Raw genomic sequence first — 23352 nt, 5'->3', positions numbered from 1 at the left:
CACTGCTGACCCAGGAAGTCATGTGCATGTTTTCCTATGCAGCCAGGCTATGATGACCTCAATCCCGACTGGACACTCTCTACGGAGAAGAGGAAAAAGGTCAAAGGTGAGTCGTGTGAAATATGATATTTAAACACCTTAAGAGACTCCGATTGTATACTGAAGGTGCTCTTTAGATGACATACGGATGTAGGGGAGGGAACAAATCTTTTTCTTTTCATCCTCTTGGGTTTTGGCTGGGCCCTGAAAATTAGACTGCCAAAACAGAGGAACAAGAGGAAAACAGCAGAAGCCTATTAGCATGCACAGGGCCTTACCCCGGGAGCACCCTCAGATGAGGAACTCCAAGGGCTGGTTGGAAATTGGGCGTCTGTAGCATCTTAGGAAAGGGACAGTACATTTTAGAGCAGTGACAAGACAAAGGGAAAGAACTCCGAGTTTCTTGAATTCCTTCAGCTTAAAGTGTTTATGTCCAAGTGGCGTGTTTTGGGTCGGCCCTTACCCTGATCCCCTTCACAAGTGTGAGAGGCAGTCAGCGTTGAAAACCATTATACATCTGTCTTGTATTTTTAAAAAGGGTATAATTCTCATATTACTGTTTGTCTGAAAAGTGATGTGTGAATATTTTCCAAAGTATTTTATAACCTTGATGATTTGTACACTTTGTACCCACCTACCTTTCAGTGTGTTATGTTGAAAATGGTGAAGTAGATGCTATATGTTTCATTTTTTGAGAGGAACTCTGCTTCCCTGTGATTTTGAACTTTGGCAAATTCTTGGCACTCAGGTGTTTATTAAATAAACTAGAGGCCCAAAGCACGAAAATTCATTCAAGAGCAGGCCTTCCTTCCCCCGGCTGCCGGCACCGGCTTCCCTCTGGCACATGGGACCTGGGCTTCGCTCCAGCCACCAGCAGGCGCCGGCAGGTGCCCGGGACCTGGGCTGCTTCCCTCTGGCCCGGCTTCGTCCGGAAGGACGTCCGGTCTAATTAGCTTATTACCCTTTTATTCTTATAGATTACCGTTTTGTTAGAATTAGAGTGATGACTTGTAATTTACTTGTTCTCATTATTTGACGTCTCTTTAGCGCCCCAGTCTGGTTTTTAAGTTGACTGTTGGACCAGATGTGTGGTAGTCAGCCCACACTGGCGGGTGCATGAGCAGTGGCTCCCTTTACCCCTTTAGATAAAGAGTCCCTGTACCCGCTTGTCGATGTGAATTGGTGGGCGGACAGTGCCGTGATCTTGGCTCGCTGCTCAGGTGCTTTGACCGTTTCCTCCGCGAAAACTTTGAAGAATCTACTGGGGAAATCCTGTGAGTGGTTTGAACCGGCACCTCAAGTCACCGCTGCCCACGACGGGGGATTTTTAAGTTTGGAGGTAATGCTTTCCTTCCAGCGCATCCAGTGTGCTTGAAAAAACACCATGAATTTCACCCAAACCTAAAGCTCTGTATTTGTTTTCTCTTTGTTAATCCTCATCCGAGGACATTTTTCCATTGATTTTTAGAGAGAGAGGAAGGGAGGTGAGGGAGAGAGAGAAACATCCATGTGAGAGAGATACATCGATTAGTTGCCTCCGGCAGGCACCCTGACGAGGGCCAGGGATCAAGCCTGCAACCATGGTCCATGCCCTTGACTGGAGTTGAACCCGGGACCGTTCAGTCCACGGCTGACTTTCTACCCACTGAGACAAATTGGCTAGGGCAAGGTCTGTGTTTTTTTTTAATTTGTTATCCCATTTTCTAATTTTGGCTTTAAGAACAAAAGTCTGTGATTGAAATCACAGCTTGAGTGCAGTATAAAAAAGATCTATTGTTTAGTCAATTAAAAATTTTGCATCTGTACAAGAATGGGGAAAATGGATAGTCATTTTGCTGTCTATAACTATTTTTTTCTTCACTGACATGATAGATTTTTCTTTTTTTCTAGATTAATCATTTTAAAATGTGTGAGTTATTGCTACCTAAGAAATATAGTCTTTAACCTGTTTCTATGAATATGACAACTTAAAAAAAATTGTTTTTTTTTTTTTTTTTTTTAGTAAAAAAAAGCTTGTTTATCATGACAAAAGACTGGAAAATAGAGGCTAGTAATTTAAAGTTATGTCTTGGTCATTTAAAATTCTTATTGTCAGTCTTTGAAGGCTAACATCCTTCAATAGCTTTCACTTCGATGTAGATGGACAAGTACTTTTCACCTCCAAGTTTGTTCCACAGTTTATGTTACTTAGAGAGAATTAAGGCCTAACTTCTAAGCCAACTCTGTTAAGTCTGAAATGAAAGTTATCTTTACCCGTCAGGCTTCCAGACTCGGAACTTTGTGAAGCTCCTGGACACTTCTCAGTAGAGGAAATACATACATTCATGTTCCTTTTCTAAACAGATAAAACAAGTCATCGTCTTCTCCACAGCTGGTATGAAAATAGCAGCAGTGAAGAAATTAACATTCTCGACTCCTTCATGTCCCTGGAATAATCACCAGGCGTGTATGCACGAGATCATACTAATGACTTATTATTAAAGCGGGCTTTGGTTTTGGAGATCAGCAGCCAGCAGTGCATTTGAACGCTTCTGGAGCGGTTGACGTATATCATGTTTGTTGTTGGGTGCCTTTGAGTTCCGTTTTTAGTTTTAATCACACGCCTGATGAAAGGAATCAAGCCAGAGTGGAATTAAAAGTGTTTTTCTCGTTAACGCTAACACTTGTCTTCGGTTCCTCACTGTTAGTTTAACACCCCTCTGTTCCGTTCAGTGTGAGATCAAACTTGCCCCCAAACGCTCTCGTTTGGAGACGAGGGGTGCAGAGGACGACGAAGGGGAGGAGGACGCCGATTCTGATCAGGAAGTGTCCGCCAAGGCTCGCTACTTCGGGTACGTCAAACAGGGCCTGTACCTGGTGACCGAGATGGAGCGGTTCGCCCCGCCGCGGAAGCGCCCGCGGGCCATCACCAAGCACTACCGCCTCGTGAGCCTGCGCTCCACCACGCCCGAGGAGCTGTACCACCGCAAGGTGAGCGCATCCCACCGCAGTGCTCGCGGGAGCCCGAGTTCACCGAGGGGATTGAGACAAAGACCTCTTTTTTTAGTAACGGGAGGAATTTAAAGAGGAATTGTTTTGCCCTGGCTGGCTTTGCTCAGTGGTTAGAGCATCGGCCCTCGCTTTGAAGGGTTGTGAGTTCAATTCCAGTCCAGGGCCTGTACCTGGGTTGCAGGTTCGATCTCTGGCCCTGATCGGGGCAGAGTGCGGAGGCAGCTAATTGATTTGTCTCTCTCACATCGACGTCTCTCTCGATGAAAATACAAAGTGATGAAAGATGAATTCACTTAGCTTGTCCACGCTGTGGCTTAGGCCAGGATGCTGCTGCCCCTCCCGTGGCCTTGTGTGGGTCTCTGCAGGCTCCGGGTGGTGCGGGGAGACCTGCTCGGGCGCTTTCTCACGGCTCTGCGTGGAGGCAGACTGGGTCGCCCAGGGTTCTCCCAGCGGTGCTGCTCCTGATCGCCCTGGGCCGAGCCCTGCGCCCGGCCAGGCAGCTGGCACTGCTCCTCCTGAGTTTGCTCTGTAAACGTGGGCATTCCTCCTCTTCTCTCCGCTTGTGTGAAAGTGCTCAGATAAGCGCTGGATCTGTCTGCCATGAGACTAGTTAGGAATGCTGACCAGGTTAGGGGGATTCATCGCTCATCACACCATCCCAGTGACCCGGGGCAGCTCGGTAACGGTCCTGTGTCCCTTTCCTCGTCCGAAGATCGAGAGTGAAGAGTATGAGGAAGCCCTGTCTCTGGCGCAGACCTACGGCCTGGACACTGACCTCGTGTACCAGAGGCAGTGGAGGAAGTCGGCGGTCAACATCGCTTCCATTCAGAACTACCTGGTAGGTTCCAAGACTTTGGTAAGGTGGTAACATTCCAATTTATGGAATATCTTTCGGCTAACGGCTTCATATGAGAGTACTTTATATTGCTGACTTTTCTGAAGCTGGTGATGTATGTTTTACTCAACCCGGAAAAATTACCTTGTTATCCTATGTTATTGGCCCTGTAGCTGGGCTTTTGTGCTGGAGATGCATGGATGAATATTTACTGATAAACCAGCCGACAGCCAGGTTTGGGGCGAATCCTCCCTCCTCATCTACCTCAGTTACTTCTCTTCACCTATATCAGTCAGGGCCCCACCAGGAGCCAGAACCCATAAGGCAATTAGAGCAGGGAAAGTGTTAATGTGAGAATTATTTTATAGTAACAACAGATTAACTATAAAGGGGTACAGAGGATGCCAAGGAATTCTTCCACCTAGGGCTGAAGGAGCGTGCGGGGGGAGGGGGGAGGGAGAGGGGTTGGTGGGCACGGGGCAGCCTCGGAAGGGAGGCCTCGTCCCCGGCCGGGGTCCGGACCTCCTTGGACAAGGAGGCTGCAGCACACTGGACGGAATTGCAGTCCTCCTGGATGTTGTGGGCCAGGACTGCTCCTTAGTTGCTGAGCTCGCTCCATAATTGCCAAGGTTGGCAGGCAGAAAGAGGCGGGACGGATGGGCAAGCCGGGTGCCTATTGCTGGGGTACGTCAGTGAGTGGGGGTTGGAAAACCCTAGAGACTGGCAAGCAAGAAACCCGCCATTGGCATTTTTTCAGCTCAGGGCTGGTGGATAGGAGCCCTGTCTAGGACTGAAAAGAAAAAACTCCCACTGGAGTGGGCGGGCATAGTCTGGGAGGCCCCCCCCTCACTGGGAAGTGAAATTCAGTGAGAGGTGGTGCTGGGACGGTGAATGGGGAGAGGAGAGGCTTGAATACGGGGTCTGCTATTAGGGAGCTTGTAATCTGACCGAGAGGACAAGCTTCATGCCCAAGATATAAATATCTGTACAGAAGGTTCCACGGAAGTGCTGTGGGAATCCAGTGAGGGAGCGGTCATTACAGACCCAGTAGTTATGGGAGGCTTTATCTAGTGAGGACGTTTTGAGCAGGATTTGAAAGGACTCAAAGTAGGCCTTCCAGAGATGGGAGAGGGACCGCATGTCTGAGCAAACGGGAAGAACATGAGCATGACTCATGAGGCCAGTGACCACGTCTGTCTTATTCATTGCTGCGTCCTCCAGTCTAGTCCAGTGCCTGGCAGTGAATATTTTTTGGATGAATAATGAGCTCTGTAAGTAAACCAGTCTGCTGGGTCTGATAGTCCACAAGAGGAAACACTGTGAAATGTGATTAGAAAGACACATTGGTTAGGGTTTGGGGGTGGGGGTGTGTTGTTGAAAGCGCATGATGACTTGGGCTTTTTATCTTCAGGGGGTGGGGGATGATTGTGGCGATCTGACTGTGGAGGTGCAGGGGAAGGTGGTGTAGAAGATGAACCGGGGTGGAAGGAGCAAGGTGAGGGAACCCTGCAAAGGGCGAGGACTCCTACAGTGTCGCAGGTGCTGGTTGTTGATGACAGACACTGGAATGCAGGCCACAGACACGGAAAAGAGGAAATGAATTAAGAGACATTTGAAGAAAGAATTGATATGCTAGAATGTGTAAAAGAATATAGTGTACGAGTCAATTTTTCAGTTTTATAACTAATGAGTCTTCCTATGAAGAGGGTGAGTCAAGGGTTTTGAATGGAGTCAGAGGAAGCAGTTGGGAGGGAGGAATAGGCCCTTGGTCTTTCCAAAGAACAGCATGCTATGACTTCTGTGATTCAGTTATCATCCATACTTAGTGACACATCTCACGGTCAAATAGACACAGAACCTTGATGCGCTATGCTTCATTAGATTTGTTTCAAAGTTACGCATGCTGGTTACATCTTATCTGGGCTTACTGCTTTATTTTCTACTCTATTATATAGCCCCAATGAAAACTGAAAAGCAACTATAAACGTTTGGAAAGTTTTTTATTTTTCTGTTTCCAAAAATGAATACGTAGCTTTGCGTTTCATTAAAAGAAGAAAGACAGCAGTTGGAACCACATTCGCGACAGCGAATTCTAATCACCACTGGGGAGCGGGAATTAGCTTGGTTCTATTGACCCTCTCCAGCAGCTGCCTACGCTCCTTGAGGTATAGCTTTACAGTTCTAGAGGCAGCTGTCAGCTGCTAATGGGTGGTGTGGGTTGATTGGCGCCTCTGTGTTTCATTTTCTGTGCATCCAGAGTAAAATAAAGAAACGGTCCTGGGTTCTGCATGAGTGTCTGGAAAGAGTTCCTGAAAACGTGGACGCTGCGAAAGAGCTGCTGCAGTATGGCCTGAAAGGCACAGACCTGGAGGCGCTCTTGGCCATCGGGAGAGGAGTGGATGATGGCAGGTTGGTGACAGAAGGCTTGGGGCGCAGAAGTGCAGCTGGCGTTGTGAATGCTTTTAAGCTGAGACGTTGGGAAGGGCGAACGTTCCTCTATTCAGGTTGTTCTGTGATGAAGCAGTTGCCTTTGATCAGTGCTGTCTTCTCTGAGGTCCCAGTTGTCTTTCCTTTTAGTGAAATGTGTTTACGTATGATAGCCTGACGATAGGAAAAGAGCAAATGCCACAAACACTTACCGAGCACTGGCCACTTCTAAGCTCTGGGCTTCAGGCACATACCTAGTGTGCCAATAAGGCCAACGAGCCCCCTTAGGCAAGTATGAGCTTCATTCACTTCCTTTTTTAAAATAAATATATTTTTATTGATTTCAGAGAGGAAGGGAGAGGGAGAGCGAGAGAGAAACATCAGTGATGAGAGAGAATCATCGATTGGCTGCCCCCTGCACGCCCCACGCACTGGGGATCGAGCCTGCAACCCTGGTATGTGCCCTGACCAGGAATTGAACCATGACCTCCTGATTCATAGGTTGATGCTCAACCACTGAGCCACGCCAGCCAGGCTCATTCACTCTCTTTATCTGTGACATCACACCAGCCTCCCAGAATTATCTGAAGTGATTAAACTATATATCTGGTGGAAGCACCTCATAAACCTTTAAGCCCCGTACAAATGTCAGTTAATAGTAAAATAGAGTGATTTGCTGAGAGCCATTGCTCACCAGACATTTGGCACATTTTTGTGAGATACAAATGTGATAGGATATCTGATGCATCAATAATGTGAAGGAGACCGACATTCACTATCATTTTGAGACCTTAAATAGCAGTGATTCAAATTGTAAAGTCGGGGCAACGTTTTCTTCATAGGCTGTTTCACATCGGGTGCATTTTTTCCCGAGTAGTTTTCATCTTCTTGATTTTAAAAATTTCTCGATGTGCTGATCACTGATGACCTGGTGATATTTGCCATCCCTAGGGGTATAACCAGTGAGCCACTTTGCTACAATGGCCACAGCTTTCTTTCCAGTGAGGAGTTGTTTCCGTGGAAATCCAAGCAAAGACAAAGTCAGTCACAGGAGGGGAGAGTGGGTTTTCACTACATGAAATTAAAAAAAAATCAAAGTAGATGTGTGTTTTCTTTCCTGCAGATTTACGTTACCTGGTGAGGTAGACATTGAGGGCATCTCCTATGAGGAGCTCTTGCCCGAGGACGAGTCCGCCCAGAATGTGAAGGAGAAGGAGCGCAGGAGGAGAGGAGAACTGCTTCGCTTAGTGAACTTTTCGGAGTAAGGGGTGCATTACTGCTCCTTGGGCAATTTCTTTAAAATAATTAGTCACCTAACTACGTCCTTTATTAGCGATAATTGCTCTAAATTGTTTCAGCAACTTACATCAAGTGCATTCATATTTTACCTTTGTGCTTTTGTCTGCTATTCCATGAATTTGGGGCTCAATAGAATATAGATCTTTTTAACTCTTAGAGAAATGTGCTTTTTTGTAAATATAAGTGGCCTGATTTATTTATTCAAAACAGGTTAACGCTGGAACAGAAGGAACTCTGCCGTTGTAGACTGAAATTATTAACCTACTTAGACCGGCTGGCCACCTATGAGGTAGGGGCTAGTTTTAATCAAGCCAGTTATGTTTATTTGGTCTGTCATTACAAATGCTGTGGCTGCCCTGATACCTGGCTTTCTTGGTCTTTAGAAGTACTTAGGTGGGAAAAGTTCATTGTGCCCAGAAACAGGTTCTCTTGTGTACCAGTGTTAGTCAAGTTAGAGGTTGTGAAGGGCCAGAGGGATGTTGTTAGTCTAGGGAACAGGAGTGCTTTAGCCACGTCACTGTATCTGTTTCCTGCATCTGCAGTCTTTCATTTACTTTCATTTTATATTTCAACTTTAAGGTTACGGAATACAGCTGTCTCCAGTACCAAATTTTAGTATATAATATGTTTTAATAATCCTAACGTGAATATTTTATTTTAATGACTTGTTAGTAGGTTGAACTTAGTTAATTGAACTTTGATCCAGTGATGGCCAAAATTAGACACTTGAACTTAAAAAAGTAGACTTCGTATCTGTTTCTTCAGGTAGGCACACGCAGATGTCGCCACGTTGGGCATTTCCGTGGCGCTCTGCACTGTAAGGAGAAACATTTCAGTACATACCCAGCTCAGACTGCTCTCCCAGTGCCCCGATAGCTGAGGTTACCCAGGATGGCACACATTTCTAGCCGTGCAAGTGTGACTCCGCTTGCAGGTTACGTTCTCAGCCTCTGGATGTCTCCTCTCTGTGGGCATACCCTTATTGGCCCTGGGACTGGCACATAGCAGGCACTCAGGATGTCACACCCAATGATGTGATGCCTATCCCCAGAGTAATGGAGGTGTTTAGTCCTTCTGATGCCTGCAGGCAAATCCCAAAGCATTTGATTCCCTGCCTGCTAATATGATGGAAGTGCTTTTAGATAAAATACTAGTGACAAAAGAGGGCTAGTTCTGCAGTTATTAAAAACCATAGCAATGGGTATATCCTTTCACGCAAACAGGTTACAAAAACTTCCTAATCTATAGTACAACCATTTTGAATGTTGGATGATCATATTTTTAAAAGCATAGCATTTAATTATGTCTGGGCTCTGTGATATTTTGAGGTAATATATAAAAGCATGTTGTGAACTGCGGAAGTCAGTATAAGATATAGTTTATCATTCTTTTATTGTTAGCCCTCATATTACCAATGACAAGATCTTGAAAAGTTCCAGTTTCTTTTTTTTCATTATTCTTTAGTTATTGAATTGGTATTTCCTGTTTGACAGTAGTAAGGACATTTATTATTACATGGTAATAGTGATATTTAAAGTATTTGTTAAACCCACTGTTTCAGGGAATTAAATTAAGCTTTTGAAAGGTGAAGTTGAATTTGGCTGTTAAAGCCTAGAAATGGAGATATCCTATATAATATAATAAAAGCCTAATATGCAAATAGATCTAACGGCAGAATGACCAGTCGCTATGACTTGCACTGACCACCAGGGAGGCAGATGCTCAATGCAGGAGCTGCCCCAGCCCGCAGGCCCCAGGCCAGCCAAGGCGGGTGCCAGCGGGGGGCCCCCCAATCGCCCTGGTGTTTGTCCCCTAGATTGGCCCTGATCGCCGGCCAGGCCTGCCCATGCACAGATTTCGTGCATCGGGCTTCTAGTATGGGTACAATGGCTAATAAGTAGATAGTGCTAGAGATAGGCATTGCATTTTAATCACAGGGCATGGCTTATTTTATTAATTATGTGATAGATGAGATGAAAATGGACTCATTTAAACGTTATTCAAGTGCCTGCTACATGCCAGATATTAAAACAGTGCTGGAGGTCAAGAGGTGACAAAGAAACAATCTGTTTCTAGGTAGGAAATAACTGATGATAATGAAGGTGCGAAACGTTGGGAGGGAGCCTAATGGAGAAGAAAGTTCCCTTTTTCCTGGAGATATCTGAGGCGACACTACATCAGGAGAAATAGGGGTCCTGTTTCAACTAGTCCTGAATAAAGGAAGGCAGGTCTAGGGGCTCGGGACCCGGGAATGGAGGCTCCGCAGAGGTAGGGGTTTGTGTTTGCTGCAGTCTCCCCGAGCTTAGAATGATGCCTGGTTTGCTGAGCTCAGAAAATATTTGTTAGGGGTTCAGTAGGGAAGAGAACCCACACATGTGCTGAGGACCTTTGTCAGCTAGTGTCAGTTCCCAGAGTGGATACTATTAACCTCTCCATTTCATGGGTATGAAAACAGGCTTAGAGGAGGTAAGTAATTGGTCCAAGTAAACGGGGAGCAGGAATGCATAGCTGGGCCTCCCTGTTGAGGATCCGCAGCTGACACAGAGAGGCCTGTGGAGTGAGGTAAATGTGCTCCTGAAGCAGTGAGTGGAGGGGAGGAGCGGTGGTTAGAATGGTTGTGGCCATACTCGGAGAGGCCTTTCCTGCTGTGGCAGGAGTTGCATTAACTTGCATTGTTGTCAGCGGCTGGCCGGGTAGTTGAGGAAGTAGTGGGGAGTGGGCATTGGAGCCTGGGGTGTGGGCCGCTCTCCCAAGAAGTCTGACGGTGGAGGGAGCAGAGAAGGTGGTGGCTAGAGACCTCGAAAGGCTTAAGGGCTGTTTTCACAGAAGAAGGAAGTGTTGTTTGAATGCGAATGGGAATGAGCCAGGAGAGGGTGAGGGGGAATTTACTGAACAGAAGAGAGCGGAGATGATGTGCATTGAGTTCCTCTCCCCCCACTTCTCTGTCTGCTCCTCTGCCTGCTTTTCAGATCCAGATCTCCCCCCCCCCCCCCCCCCCCCCCCGCCCACCACCGCCCCGCACCTTTTAAATGGTGTTTGTTGTTCCTCAGTCTCCTTTCATTTCATCCTACTTCCTTTCCCTGGAATCACACTTGCTTCTGTACTAGGAACTGCATCACATGTGTGAATCATGTTCCACTCCAGAACTCCTCACCTGTGTACCCACCTGCCTCCCGGGCAGCTCCTGCTCCTTGTGCTGTGGGCCCAAACTCAACATGTTCCCAAGGGAACTTCTCCCTCCTCATCTCCTCCACGTGTCCTCATTCTTCCCTCTTTCCCCTCTCAGTGAATTAATTCAGAGTTAACAGTACTTATAGCTTACTTATTATGTATGCTACGTTTCTGGGGTCAGCATTGAACGTGGCAGACGTGAGCCCTAAGTCATACATCGTAGTGGGGAGACCTACACGTGCAGTCGCCCTGGCTAACTCCTTCCTGTTTCTGCTTCGTGCTGCTCCTGGGAAGCCTTCCCTGCCCTCCCGGACGAGTGTTTCCCTTTGCCTGGTCCTGTTGGCTTGTTTGTCTTCATACTAGATTTTTAAATAATATAGACTATATATATTATCATTTTTCTTTTTTTAAATTTAAATTCTTTATTGTTTAAAGTAACACATAAGTCTCCTTTTCCCACCATTGACCTTTCCCCCAGCCGCTCCCACCCCCCAGCACATGCCCTCACCCTCCTACTGTCTGTGTCCATTGGTTATGCTCATCTGCATGCATACAAGTCCTTTGGTTGATCTCTTACTCCCGCCTCCCCCCTTCTCCCCTGCCTTCCCTCTTAGGTTGGACTGTCTATTCGATGCTTCTGGCTCTATTTTTGTTCATCAGTTTATATTGTTTATTATATTCCACAAATGAGTAAGATCATGTGATATTTATCTTTCTCTGGCTTATTTCGCTTAGCATATTTTTATTGATTTAAGAGAGGAAGGGAGAGGGAGAGAGAGATAGAAACATTAATGATGAGAGAGAATCATTGATCGGCTGCCTCCTGCACGCCCCCCATTGGGGATCAAACCTCCAACCCGGGCATGTGCTCTGACCAGGAATCAAATCATGACCTCCTGGTTCAAGTTAATCATGACTTAACCACTAAGTCATGCTGGCTGGGCCTGTACTAGATTTTAAGCTATTTGAGGACAGGATCCATGTACTTACTGTTCATTGCATTACTGCTGCCTGTCACAGTGCCCCTAGCACATAGAAGGCACTCTGTAGACATTGGTTGAAAGATTGAATGGCTCCTTCCACATGTGACCGAGGTCACTACAGCAGCATACAGTTCTCAGACGGCGTGGCAGGTGCTGATCATGCATGCCAGGCGTGGCTGTTGCTTGTTTAATTTTGCCAGGTGGTGGCTGTTAGTTGTCCTACTGTAATTAATTTAATTTTTATTGCCTATTTACTTCTGGATTTTAAAAAATTAACAGCATTTATGAACATCGCCATTTTCAAAATAAGGGCAAGACTGCAGATGTAGTACTTTAAATAACAGTTGACAGTGTAATTAACTCAGGCCTTATTTATTTAGGTGCACAGAATTGTAAAGGTTTTTAATATATCCCTGTCATTGATATTTAAAAGGCTTTTCATTAATCCCTGTTTTCCTTCAGCAAATCCTAGGAGTGTCCCATGCATCCGAACAGAGCTATGACGCAGAATTCTTCAAGAAGTTCAGAAATCAGAATATTGTTCTCTCAGCCAGAACTTACGCGCGGGTAATTGCTTTTTTATAAATAAAACAATTGTGGTTATTAACAATTTCTAAATCTTTGAGCTATCCAGTTAATGTTACAGCATACATATACCATTACATTTCCTTTTTTTGTTGTATTATAAGTAAATACGCAAAACGAAATCATATTCAAAAAAATTTTATTCTTCATTCTGACTTTTAAAAATAAATGTTTTTATAGCTTTAGATTGAGAAACATGACACAGACTAGGAAGAATCAGGACTGTTTCACAATACTTCACACCAGATCTGCATAAAAAGTCAATGAAAAGGTTTTGAATGTTGTCAGACTTTATTTCTAAAGTTCACGCTGGAAACGGGCCCTTGCCTTCTGCGCAGGAAAGTAACGTACCGGCCCTGGAGATTCTGTTCACCTACCACGGGTCATACCTGCTCCCTCATCGCCTCGCCATCCTCTCCAACTTCCCCGAGACCACGTCCCCTCACGAGTATTCTGCTCTGCTGCCCGAAGCTTGGTATGTGCCTCGTTAACGGAATTGTACCTACTTTCTAAATTATGACTGTTTTTTTGTTTCATGCTGAACCCCTGAAGTTGCACAGTAATTTTAATGTAACCTATTTAAACCTTGTTTCTGATTATTAAGCTATTTCTGACTTATTTTTAAATGATCCTGAAACCACACTGTGTCTCAGCAGAAGGGGGACCACCTTAACTTGATGGGCATGGACTTCCCTTTTTCCGAAAGCCCCCTGATTGGACTGCGGTGCGCTCAGCATGTCCTGTTTTCCGGTTAAGAGCAGCTTTCAGGGTAACGAGATCTGTTTGAGTTAGTTATAACTTTCAGAAAGTGAGGTGTAGTCTGACCACCTTAGGAGGAGGCCCAGGGGCCCAGGGCGACTGAATCCTGCTTCTCTCAACAACCCTTTCTCCTCTGAAGTCCCAGAGGCGCAAAGACCCGTGCGAGATCAAACAGCACTGACCGTTCCTTAGACTAATGCTCCTGATCTCGGGTCGAGGCTATTTGATGTGTTGTAACATGTGACATAGACTTCCAGCCCACTGGCTCCACTTAGTCCCAGTGTACCACCCAGGGGGCTTCTGGGGGCCAGCACATCCCTTCTGGAGAATGAGGAACAGAGAAGGTATTGCCTCAGTGCACAGCCCAGAGATGGGTAGGCCATCAGCCCAGGCCTGAGCAGACCCGGGAGAGAGGGGAGGGCAGAGCACACCTTGCTTGCCAGTGACTGCAGAGACAGAAGGCAAGGCCATCCAGCCACTGTGAGACCTCTCACCTGCAGGGCACCAGCCCACTCGTACCTGTGGCTCCGTCATCAATTGCATGATGCGTCCTTTCTGACTTTGGGTTGATTTATCTTTAAAATGAATGGACAGCCCCTGTCTTGCTTATTTGCATTGCATGTGTTTAGTAACAGGTGAATCGATAGATATGAAATCTGTGCGCACACTGTAAAACACCATAAGGGATTATGACACACCTGATTGAAATCATTGTTACAGCCCTTTACCTACTGGCAGCTTACCGTTTTAAGGCACGCTATTGGAACTGGGATCATTTGGCTTCTTAATTCCTTCCCCACCACCCCAGCTCAGTGTCATGGTTGTAGGCTTAGGTGTCGATGATGATGACCAACATTTATGGAGTAATTACTGTGTATGGGCACGCACTTCTATCTGGTTTCCGAACACTGTTGGTATTATCCTGCTATTCTAGAAAGCTGAGATTTACAGAGGCTTATTAATATGTTAAACTCCATATAAGTGCAGCCTGGATTTGAACCTATATTTATTTAGAGTCAGTAGGCTCTGAAAAGATAAGTTATAAGCTCCTTATTTTGCACTACTTTAGTACTAAAAAGCTAGTTTTTGTTAGGATAAAAGTGAACCAAAAGAACGTGCTGGGAATGCCCTTTTGTCTCCCACACTATTGCTTTAAATCTGAATAGTGATATGTAAGTATATTTTATAAATATGTATTTATAAATATTTTCTAATATAATTAATTTATTGTTTTTTCCCTCTTCGCAAAATAGATCTAATTTGAATGGAAAGGACTTTTTCTATTGTAAATTGTTAATACAGAGTAAGTGCTACTGTTTCTTAAAGTGCTTTTAAAGGCAATTTCTCCTTAAATTTGAATGCATTTATTGTCACTGTCTCCTGATGATTGCTTAGGTAAACATTTGATTTTCACCTGAAATTTCATTGCAAAATAGTTTTACAGTGCACAGTGCTACATTGTCTTTGAATACCCTATGTTTTCTGTATGGGGTCCTCCATAAACTGATTTAAAATGTGACAGATACTTCAGATATACAGTATTGCCGTGGAGGACCATCAGAAGATAAAGTAATTTTGCATCTTTGTTTTGAGATATGTTGCTTAGACAAACTTTGAAAAGACTGATTTCTTATGGGTCCATAAGTTATGTCCATTTTAAACACATTGAAAAAATATAGACTTTTTTTGGTTAATCTTTGTTTTTCAAGACAGTCTTCACATTGAGTATACTTTGGGTCTGTCTCTCAGAGTAGACGTGACTGCAAAGCCAAACCACAGCTACGTCTCAGGCCCCGCCTCTTCTGTGAGGTCGTCCGTAGTTATTCCTTTCCCTGTGTTCTCATAATTCTTTGTTCATTCTTGTAGTAACCACTTTTTCCATCGTATCGTAGCCGTCATTTGTATATCTCCTTTTTTCCTCTTGTTCCCTTCTGTAACAAACGCTCAGCTTCAAACCCAAACAAACTCTTACAGGCAGAGACCATCTCTTCCTTATTTGTGGATCCCCAGGGCCTCAGGTGGTGCTTGGTAGTGGGTTCTCTGAAAATGTTTGCTAAGTGGGTAAGTCAGGCCCTCCTGTGCCCATTTATAAAAGACTAAAGGATGTCCTGAAGAGAGTTCACTTTGCTTCCTGGCACTTACACATCCATGATATGGCCATTTGTCTTCTTCACTTTATCCGATCACCCTTGCCATCCTGTTTACAGTTTACCTCACTTTGCATCCTCTCTTGTTCTATTTCTTCCTAGCATTTATCACTATCTATTTCAGGTTGAGTTTTAACTTATTTGTCTTGTTCATTGTCTGTTTGCCTTTCTAAGATGTCAGCTCCAATAGGAAAGGGAGTTTTGTATTTTGTTTCTGTGCTTACCCTCTGCACTTAGGATAGTGCCTGGGACATTGTAGGCACTCAGTAACTACTTGTTGGGTGGGTGAATAAATGAATGCATGAGCATAAATTCCATGAGGATAGGACTTTGTATCTTGTTCACTAATATAGCCTTAGTGTCTAGAGGAATGCTTGGTACAAAGCAGGAACTTGGAATTGTTTTGAATGAACGTGTGGATTGGTGTACGTTGTTTTGCATGAATGCATGTACTAATTGGAGCAGGCTCAAGCTGTACAATATTTTGGAAAGCAGTAGTAAGTTGTGCCAACAAGTTGACCTTTTAACTACTCTGTTTTGAGAGCCCATTGGCAGAACTTTTGCCTTGGCATTTAAACAAAATTTGATTTACCAGTTTTCATTCAACAAAATTTTAGGATTATGATTGCTGGGAAACTTCCATGGTATGTATTATTTTGTGTTTTATATTGTCACTCTTAAATCACCATGTGTATTTGACATTGATGGAATGTGACTGAGTTTTGTAAAACTTTGGAATTACATTTTCTGTCATAGATGATACATCTCTTTATTAGCTACCGTCTTAGTTTGTCACTGCTATAAAGCATTGACACTTTATACTCTAGGTGACTGTTTCAGTTTTTAAGCAGAAAGGTGACATTTTTACCATCTTTATTGGCTCCCATAATTTATGATTAATAACTTTTTTGTAAACCAAAAGGAATATATGTTTTTTGGACTTTTGGTATTTTTGATGTTTATAGCACATTTTTTTCTTTTTTCAATTACAATTGACATTCAAAATAATATTAGTTTCAAGTATTATAGCACACTTTAGAAGGATTATTTAGAGTTTTCATTTATGCCTCTTTTTCCATTGTAAAACCTTTTCAGAATGATGAAAGTATCTAGTTTAAAAGGTTGTATTTAAACAGTTGTCTGTTGAAAGGAAATGGCATAGGGGTGAGAGCACTGACACTAGAGCCACGTTGCCTAGATGGATGATCTTGGGTTAAGTTTTTGACTGTGCCTCAGTCTTCTCATCTGTACAGTGGTGATGCTTACAGCACTTACTTCATACTGTTGTGAGAATGATTAATGAGTTATTAATGTATATAAAATACTGAGAACAGTGCTTGGCACTAAGTAAGGGCTACTTAAGTTTTAGCAATTATCATCAGTGCAGAATTTCATGTTGTGAAAATAACGTTACGTCACCAATTATGTAGATCATGTGGCATGTCACTGCGATCTTATGTCAGTTACACCTGGTCCCACCTTCAGAAACTGCTTTGTCCTGGAGCATGAACAACACTCCCACCTGCCTTAATGTAGTTACATGAGAGACGTCCCTGGGACTGCACAGGCAGGGTCGCTTTGTGCCATGCATACCCTAACTCCTGTGTTTGTCCCTCGCATGGCATTTCATTCCCTTACCAACTCAGAATCACCCTGCTTTTCTCAGCCTCTGTCCCTTTTGTGCATTCTGTCCCAATGCTGAGGCAACAGAAAATCCAGGGTCTCCGGGAGTTTCCTCATTATCGCTTTTCACTGGGCAGTGCCGGCGGGTGAATACGTTTTCTATCCCTTTCTTCTCACTGATGAGTTGTCGTCACTCACCCAAAGCTTAGAAGGCCTTTGAGTAACGGATTTGGAGGCTGTGTTTCTGTTTTCAGAGGTTGCTAGTATCCTGCAGCATTATTTACTTATTTTATAACCAAACTAACACATATCTCATAATAAAGTGCTATGAATATATTGACACACGCAATGATGCTTAATAGCTGTTGAATGAACAAATGATGGTTATGTGAAGAGATTTGGAAAACACAGGGGTTGGTGTGGCAAAGTCAGTAAGATGCAGTTAAAAGCAAACTCTCCGAAGCAATCGGGAAAGGATGGTTTCAGGCCACAGCCAAGTGGTGCCCTGGTCATGTTCCCTGCCACCCTATCACATTAGATGTATGTATACCTTTCGTGCACTCGTAAATCATATTTTTGGCTCTATCTATTTTTGACTCTGTGTTAAGCACAACCATTAGGACCATTTGGCCATGGTACACTTTTACTTTTATTTAAATTTTTAAAATTGTAAAATGCACATAACAAAATTTACCCATATTAACCATTATCATGTACAAGTACATTCACATTGTTGTGCAACCAGTTTTCAAAGCTCTTTTTTATCTTGTGAAACAATGGTCCCCAGTAAACCGTAACTCCCCAATTCTCCTTCACCCAGCCCCTGACGACTTTCTGCACTGTCTGTCTCTGTGAGTTGGACTATACAGTATTTCTGTTTTTGTGGCTGGCTTAGTGCCCGTAACATAATGTCCTCAAAGCACAGTAGCCTCTTAGTGAAATTAACATTGCTGTTGGGAAGATGTAGAGTGGCTTCCACCTGTGGGCCATGGTTCTCTTTGCTGCAGAAGGATTTCTTAATAAAACAAGGGACACAGCTAAATTCCAGTTCAAGATGGGAGGTTGCCTCCCCATGATTACCTGACGCCTTATGGAGACCCTCTTCATCTTTTGATGATAAACTGAAGGGAACTTCTGACATCTCTCCTAATGCCTTGTTTTCTAAATCTTGGATTTGAATAGCCAGATTTGGAGACTTTTTCTGTTATTATAACAGCATAAAATTTGTCATAAAAGCAAAACATCAATATGCATTTTATTAAAATTCTCAGTAGGAGACATCTTATTTAGGTAAAATTGATTTCCCATATAACTTAAATCACCAATAAAGAATTTACCTTTAAAAAGATCAGATGACATTACTCTTGTTCTTAACTGAACACTAGTAGGACTTTACTTTTTACCATTTTCAGTTTCAAATTGATGTTTTGATATTTTACATTTCAGCGATGAAATAATTTGAATTGTCTTTTTCATTGAAGTCAAATTTGACCCTAGGCAGCTCACAGTTCAGAAAGTAAATTATTGTTTGGTTGATATTTTTCTTTTTATCCTTGAAAGACAATAGAAGACAGTACTGGAATCAGTTACTCTTGCCTTAGTCTCATAGTTTTAAGGATATTGTAGACATTTTTCTCCCATAAGAAACAAAGCAGTGTTTCTTGCAAAGCAGATGTTGATTTTGAAGTTCAACTTCTTTTTGGTGAAATTTATAACTAACCATGAGTACATGTGAACTGATTTAAGACTTAACGCATTTCTAAATTGCTTTATATGAGTTTATTTTCTTGAAGGAACACTTTATAGAAGATGAATGAGTCATAGGAAATTTTGTGTTAGTTAATACAAATGTAGGGATACTTACTTGCCATATAGAGACATTCTGTTACATGAAATCGGTGGATACAGAATGAGTCAGATGTGGTCCCTGTCCACAGATAAATTAGAATCTAGTAGGAAAATCAGACAGATTAGGTATAGATATGATACCATAAAATTAAAATGTGTCTCATAGGAGGGATATAGATAGGGTTAGAAGTGGGAGAGATTACTTCCTGTTACAACAAAGGTAAATGAATAAGAGGCAGGTTGTGTTCTAGGTCTTGAAGGTTGAGTGTGTTTCTGAGGTTTGGAGGTTTGAATAGGTAAGAGTCTGAATAAATATTTAATGTGAAGTTGTTCCATCTCCTTAGTCCTCACCTAAATCACATTGTTTAGTCACAGAGTCTAAACATATTCCCAATTACTAGCAATTTGTTAGTTGAAAATGAATTAGTGCAGACGATTTCCAATAAACAATATGAATCTCTTTTTACTTATGTTTTATGTAGCCTAGTCCTGTTCATAAAGATTTCTCTTTTCTTCCCTGAAATTTTTAAAAGGCAGTTTTTATTGGGCATTCTATTCCCACCATAATTTTGTTGTTGTGATGAAATATCACCACAACTGTAGCCTTGATCGTTAAATGTTATGGAAAGATTGGGGCATTGCATTCACTTTTTGGTTCTCACAGGAAACATAAAAATGTTTCTTTTCCCTTTAAAATGGAAAAGTTGATTAGTTACCTAATCAGAATTCAATTCCCATACGTGCAGTTTATTTCTGAGCTGCTCTGAGCAAAGAACAATAAATTGGTTTGTATTTTAGTCTTGGAATAAGCATTTGGCCTTCACGATGACTGTTAACAGAGAGGAATACAGAGAGCACTTTACGGAATGGGCTGTGTCGGCAGTTTCTGATCCAAGAATAACCTGGTGTTTGGACCAGGAAAGAAGGCCTAATCGCCTCTTCCGTCTGGGCGCGGGGTCTGGGCAGGCAGCGGGAGGATTGATTGGCATGTCTCCTGGCACGGTGGGCAGGTTAGATCTTGACTTAATTAGCTCTTGTCTTTGTTTATTTAAAGCAACAAAATTAGGATTTAAGGCATTTTCTTTGATTAAGAAGGTACAAACAAAATTATTTCAGAGTGATTTTTATGGGGCTTGGAAAGTATGTTGGTACTGATATTTGTTATGCATTTGATACCCTAAAAAGTGCTAGGGAAATGAGGTTGTACTGATGAATTCTTTTCCTCTTTTATTCCACAAACATTTCATGATTGGGTATGAAACAGGTTTTAAAAATTTACGAGTTTTATGTTTTACATATAATTCTCATAGCATGTTAATGAGAGAAGCAGAAAAGGAATTATCATCCTGCTTTGAGAGCAAAACATTTGAGAGGCATTAGTGAAATACGTTCGGAGTTAATGAGTTATTCAAAAATACTTTTAATTACATTATTGTGTTAGTGTGTATATAACTACTGTCAAGTGTTTTACTCTGGCTTAATACAGTTTATAGTTTCTGAATTTTATTTTGTTCCCCTAACAATTGTTATTAGGTTCAGCATTGTCTAGTGATTCCACATGGTACTATTTTCATAGTGATGAGATTTTTCTTTCATTATTTATTTTCTTCCAACATTTAAATAACTTGACCAATAACTTGAGAACATGTGATCCTGAGGAAGATTATAACATCTTTTGGATGGTTGAACTCCCTCTGGAAATAGTCTGTATAATTCTTTTTGATCACACTATATCTTTTCCAGTCAAGATTTCATTAATATGTAAATACTTGTCTGTAATCGCAGTGAATCTTTTTATCACACTATGTTTAATTAACATATAAATAACCCTGAGAGACACTTTTCCAATTTCTGATATGGGCACGCCTGTGTAAATATTGTATTTATAATAAGTGCTATTAAGAATCAAATTCATATTTTGTAGACAAAGCACATGCATTAGCTTAAGAAATGTTTTGACCTCGACGTGAACCCATTTTTTAATCCTAAAAGTTTACATGCTATCTACATACACCGACTTTGGGGAGAAAATCCGTGACACATATGAATGTTGGGATCACAGCACGATACTGACATGTTTGATGTGCAGACGTGATCGTGTGGTCCCCTGGAGAGCGAAGGCTTTCATCGGAATCAGGTGTATGTCTTGGTCCTGATCCCTCCCAGCTGTTACTCTGGGGATGTCCCTCAGCTTCTCGGCACTTCAGTTTCTTTCCCTGTGAGATGGGGCGGTTGTGTCGGTGTTGTGGTGACAACCTGTTCTCAGGGCCATAGCCGCGGCACAGTTCCGAGCGTGTCATTGGTGTTCCGTGACAGCAGAGGTGAAGGCCGCAGAGGACACGGCTGCAGCAGCAGCAGCAGCAGTTCTTGGTACATTGGGTGGGAATGCATGCTGTAGAGACCTGTCAGTGTTGCGTGCATTCAGTCTTGCAAAGGACCGATGAATAAACCAAATACAAAACTATACCAGGGACTCTTCCTCCCCGATGGCACCGATGGCTTGGTTTCTCGTCTGGGACAGCGCCCTGTTCCTGGGATCAGGCACCTGAGATTTTATATTTGTCATTCATCGTTCAGATGAACTTTCATGTCTTCATTAAGTCTTATCCTGGTTCTTAAGAGTTTCGTTGTTGTTATTTTTGAGAGTTCCGATTTTAGAATGAAAATGTCAGTGGATCTGTTCCCACTGATTGTGAAAACGTTCATTCAGAAAGTCAGTGATGAGTTTTGAGCTCATGCTGTTACTCACCTGCGAATTGGTAATTGTAAATGTGATTTATGGGGAGTTGGAGGGGTCCAGGTCCTCGAGGGGTGTGTTTTCACTCTTGCCTCTCTCTACACATGGCGAACATCCGAGAATCCTGGTTAGTTCAGGACGTCTTATTAGTCTCTGCTCTATTTTCTAAGTAATTTATTAATTAAATTGAGTTCCGTTGGTCCAGAAGAGAATTCTAAATAATGCCTTTAGATGGTTTTTCCATCTTGGCGTTCTGAGTGATAACTAACTTTTTAATTGGTTTTCCATTGAGTGAGATTTGTTCAGTGATGGTAACAACAGTGTATGCCCAAATCATTATTATTTTTTTTTTTTGTCCTTTATTTACCGGAACATTTTCTCCTATGCTAATAATAGAAATAAATATATCTCCACATCTTAAAACCAGTGCCTGAAAGGGGCAATTAGTAGTAATTCACTATTTAGCTTTTTGTTTCCAAGGCATAGAATATGAGTGAAAGAACTTTTGTACATCTATTCTTGATAATGTTTCTTTGAAATAAAAAACTTACATTTAGTGTGAGAAATAATTGGTGAAGGAATAGTTGAACATAACAGAACTTGTTAGATTCATTCTTTTCCTGCTGACAGGTAAATGTTACCTTCAAATGAAACCAGCAAAGGTTATTGTTTGGAATAAAACAATGAACAGGCTTCAGAGCAAAAGCAGTCATTATTTTGTAAAGAAATAATTTAAGTTTACTGTGTACTTTCCCTTTAAAATGGGGATGATGCATTTAAATTTTAAGACTTCCCAAGCGAAGGAGAAACAACAGAAAAAAAGATGAACTAAAATATGTAAATGTTGTTTGTAGGATTTTAGATGCCAAGTTTAAGGTTTGCAACTAACCAGGCTTTGTACAATTCTTTAGAATAAAGCAGTATGTTTTCTAGGTTTTGTTTTGAACCACAATTTCACATAACCCACCTAGTGATAAATTTACATGACTAGTATTTTTGTTGTGAACAGAATTAATGAAAAGGTTTTCTCTGCATTTTATTAAGCATTCTATCATTCTGCCTAGCTTATGAAAGAATAAGTAGCTAAAATTTGGGTGTGTTTTTTTAGAAAGTAATGAGAGAACTAACCAATTATTTTGAAATGTAAAATTCAAAATAATTGTGACATTAGGGGAATGTATATTCTGAAATCTCTCTCCCCGCCCAAAGCTTAATGACATATTTAACTATGTAGATTGTATGCCATTACTAGTATAGCTTGCCCTTTCTTCAGTTCAGTAATCTAAATTAGGAAAGCATTCTTGTTCTCATTCTCATATCTGCAGGTCCCCTGTACATGTACCTCCTGACATGCCTGTTTCTTATGAGCAAACTGTCCCCTTTCGTTGCTCTATTCAGTTTTGAATTTTTGTGATACTCATAGGATCACTTTAAAGAAATTTGTTATGCTGTCAATTAATTCAGTTGACAGACGTTATTTTAGAGTCTGCTAAATGTTTTCCTGAGGATAGACAATAGACAATAGACAAAACAAAGATGTTTTTACTTTAAACTCCTAAAATGGGTTCTAAAATAATTTGCTTTATAGTCATCCTGTAAGAAAATGAAAGAGCAGGGAGATTTTTTCTTTTTTTTAAATAACCATTGATGATGAAAAATAAGGTCAAGCCATATTTGGTGGTAGTTTCATTTGACTAGTAACCAACGTACTGGTGTAGATTGGCTTATACCTTACTTTAAATATATCCTTTCAATATGCATGTAAATGGTCCGTATTCACAAATCTAACCTGGTGGCTCCTATGTCTGAAGCAGAGGATGCTGGGAATGGGGATGGAATTGTGTTTGGGGCCAGATGATAGTCCCATGTCCTTTCTGGAGGCAGGAGAGTGTGCTAGCTCCAAGTGCA

General features: G+C 42.2%; 1 protein-coding gene across 1 annotated transcript in view; it reads left to right on the top strand.

The window, feature by feature from the left end:
• NBAS (NBAS subunit of NRZ tethering complex) overlaps positions 1 to 23352 on the top strand; it is a 197573-nt gene that overhangs the window by 45273 nt on the left and 128948 nt on the right. The window contains exons 13-21 of the mRNA XM_028140372.2: positions 43 to 106; positions 1185 to 1378; positions 2752 to 3009; positions 3743 to 3868; positions 6123 to 6274; positions 7416 to 7553; positions 7802 to 7880; positions 12208 to 12312; positions 12669 to 12805. Of these exons, the coding sequence (XP_027996173.2) occupies positions 43 to 106; positions 1185 to 1378; positions 2752 to 3009; positions 3743 to 3868; positions 6123 to 6274; positions 7416 to 7553; positions 7802 to 7880; positions 12208 to 12312; positions 12669 to 12805 (1253 nt within the window). The remainder of the gene's footprint in view (positions 1 to 42; positions 107 to 1184; positions 1379 to 2751; positions 3010 to 3742; positions 3869 to 6122; positions 6275 to 7415; positions 7554 to 7801; positions 7881 to 12207; positions 12313 to 12668; positions 12806 to 23352) is intronic.

Source organism: Eptesicus fuscus, chromosome 16, assembly GCF_027574615.1.
Source record: "Eptesicus fuscus isolate TK198812 chromosome 16, DD_ASM_mEF_20220401, whole genome shotgun sequence".
In the NCBI taxonomy this organism is placed as follows: domain Eukaryota; kingdom Metazoa; phylum Chordata; class Mammalia; order Chiroptera; family Vespertilionidae; genus Eptesicus; species Eptesicus fuscus.
Note: the sequence above shows the minus strand (reverse complement) of the source record. Positions and strands in the feature narration are given on the sequence as shown.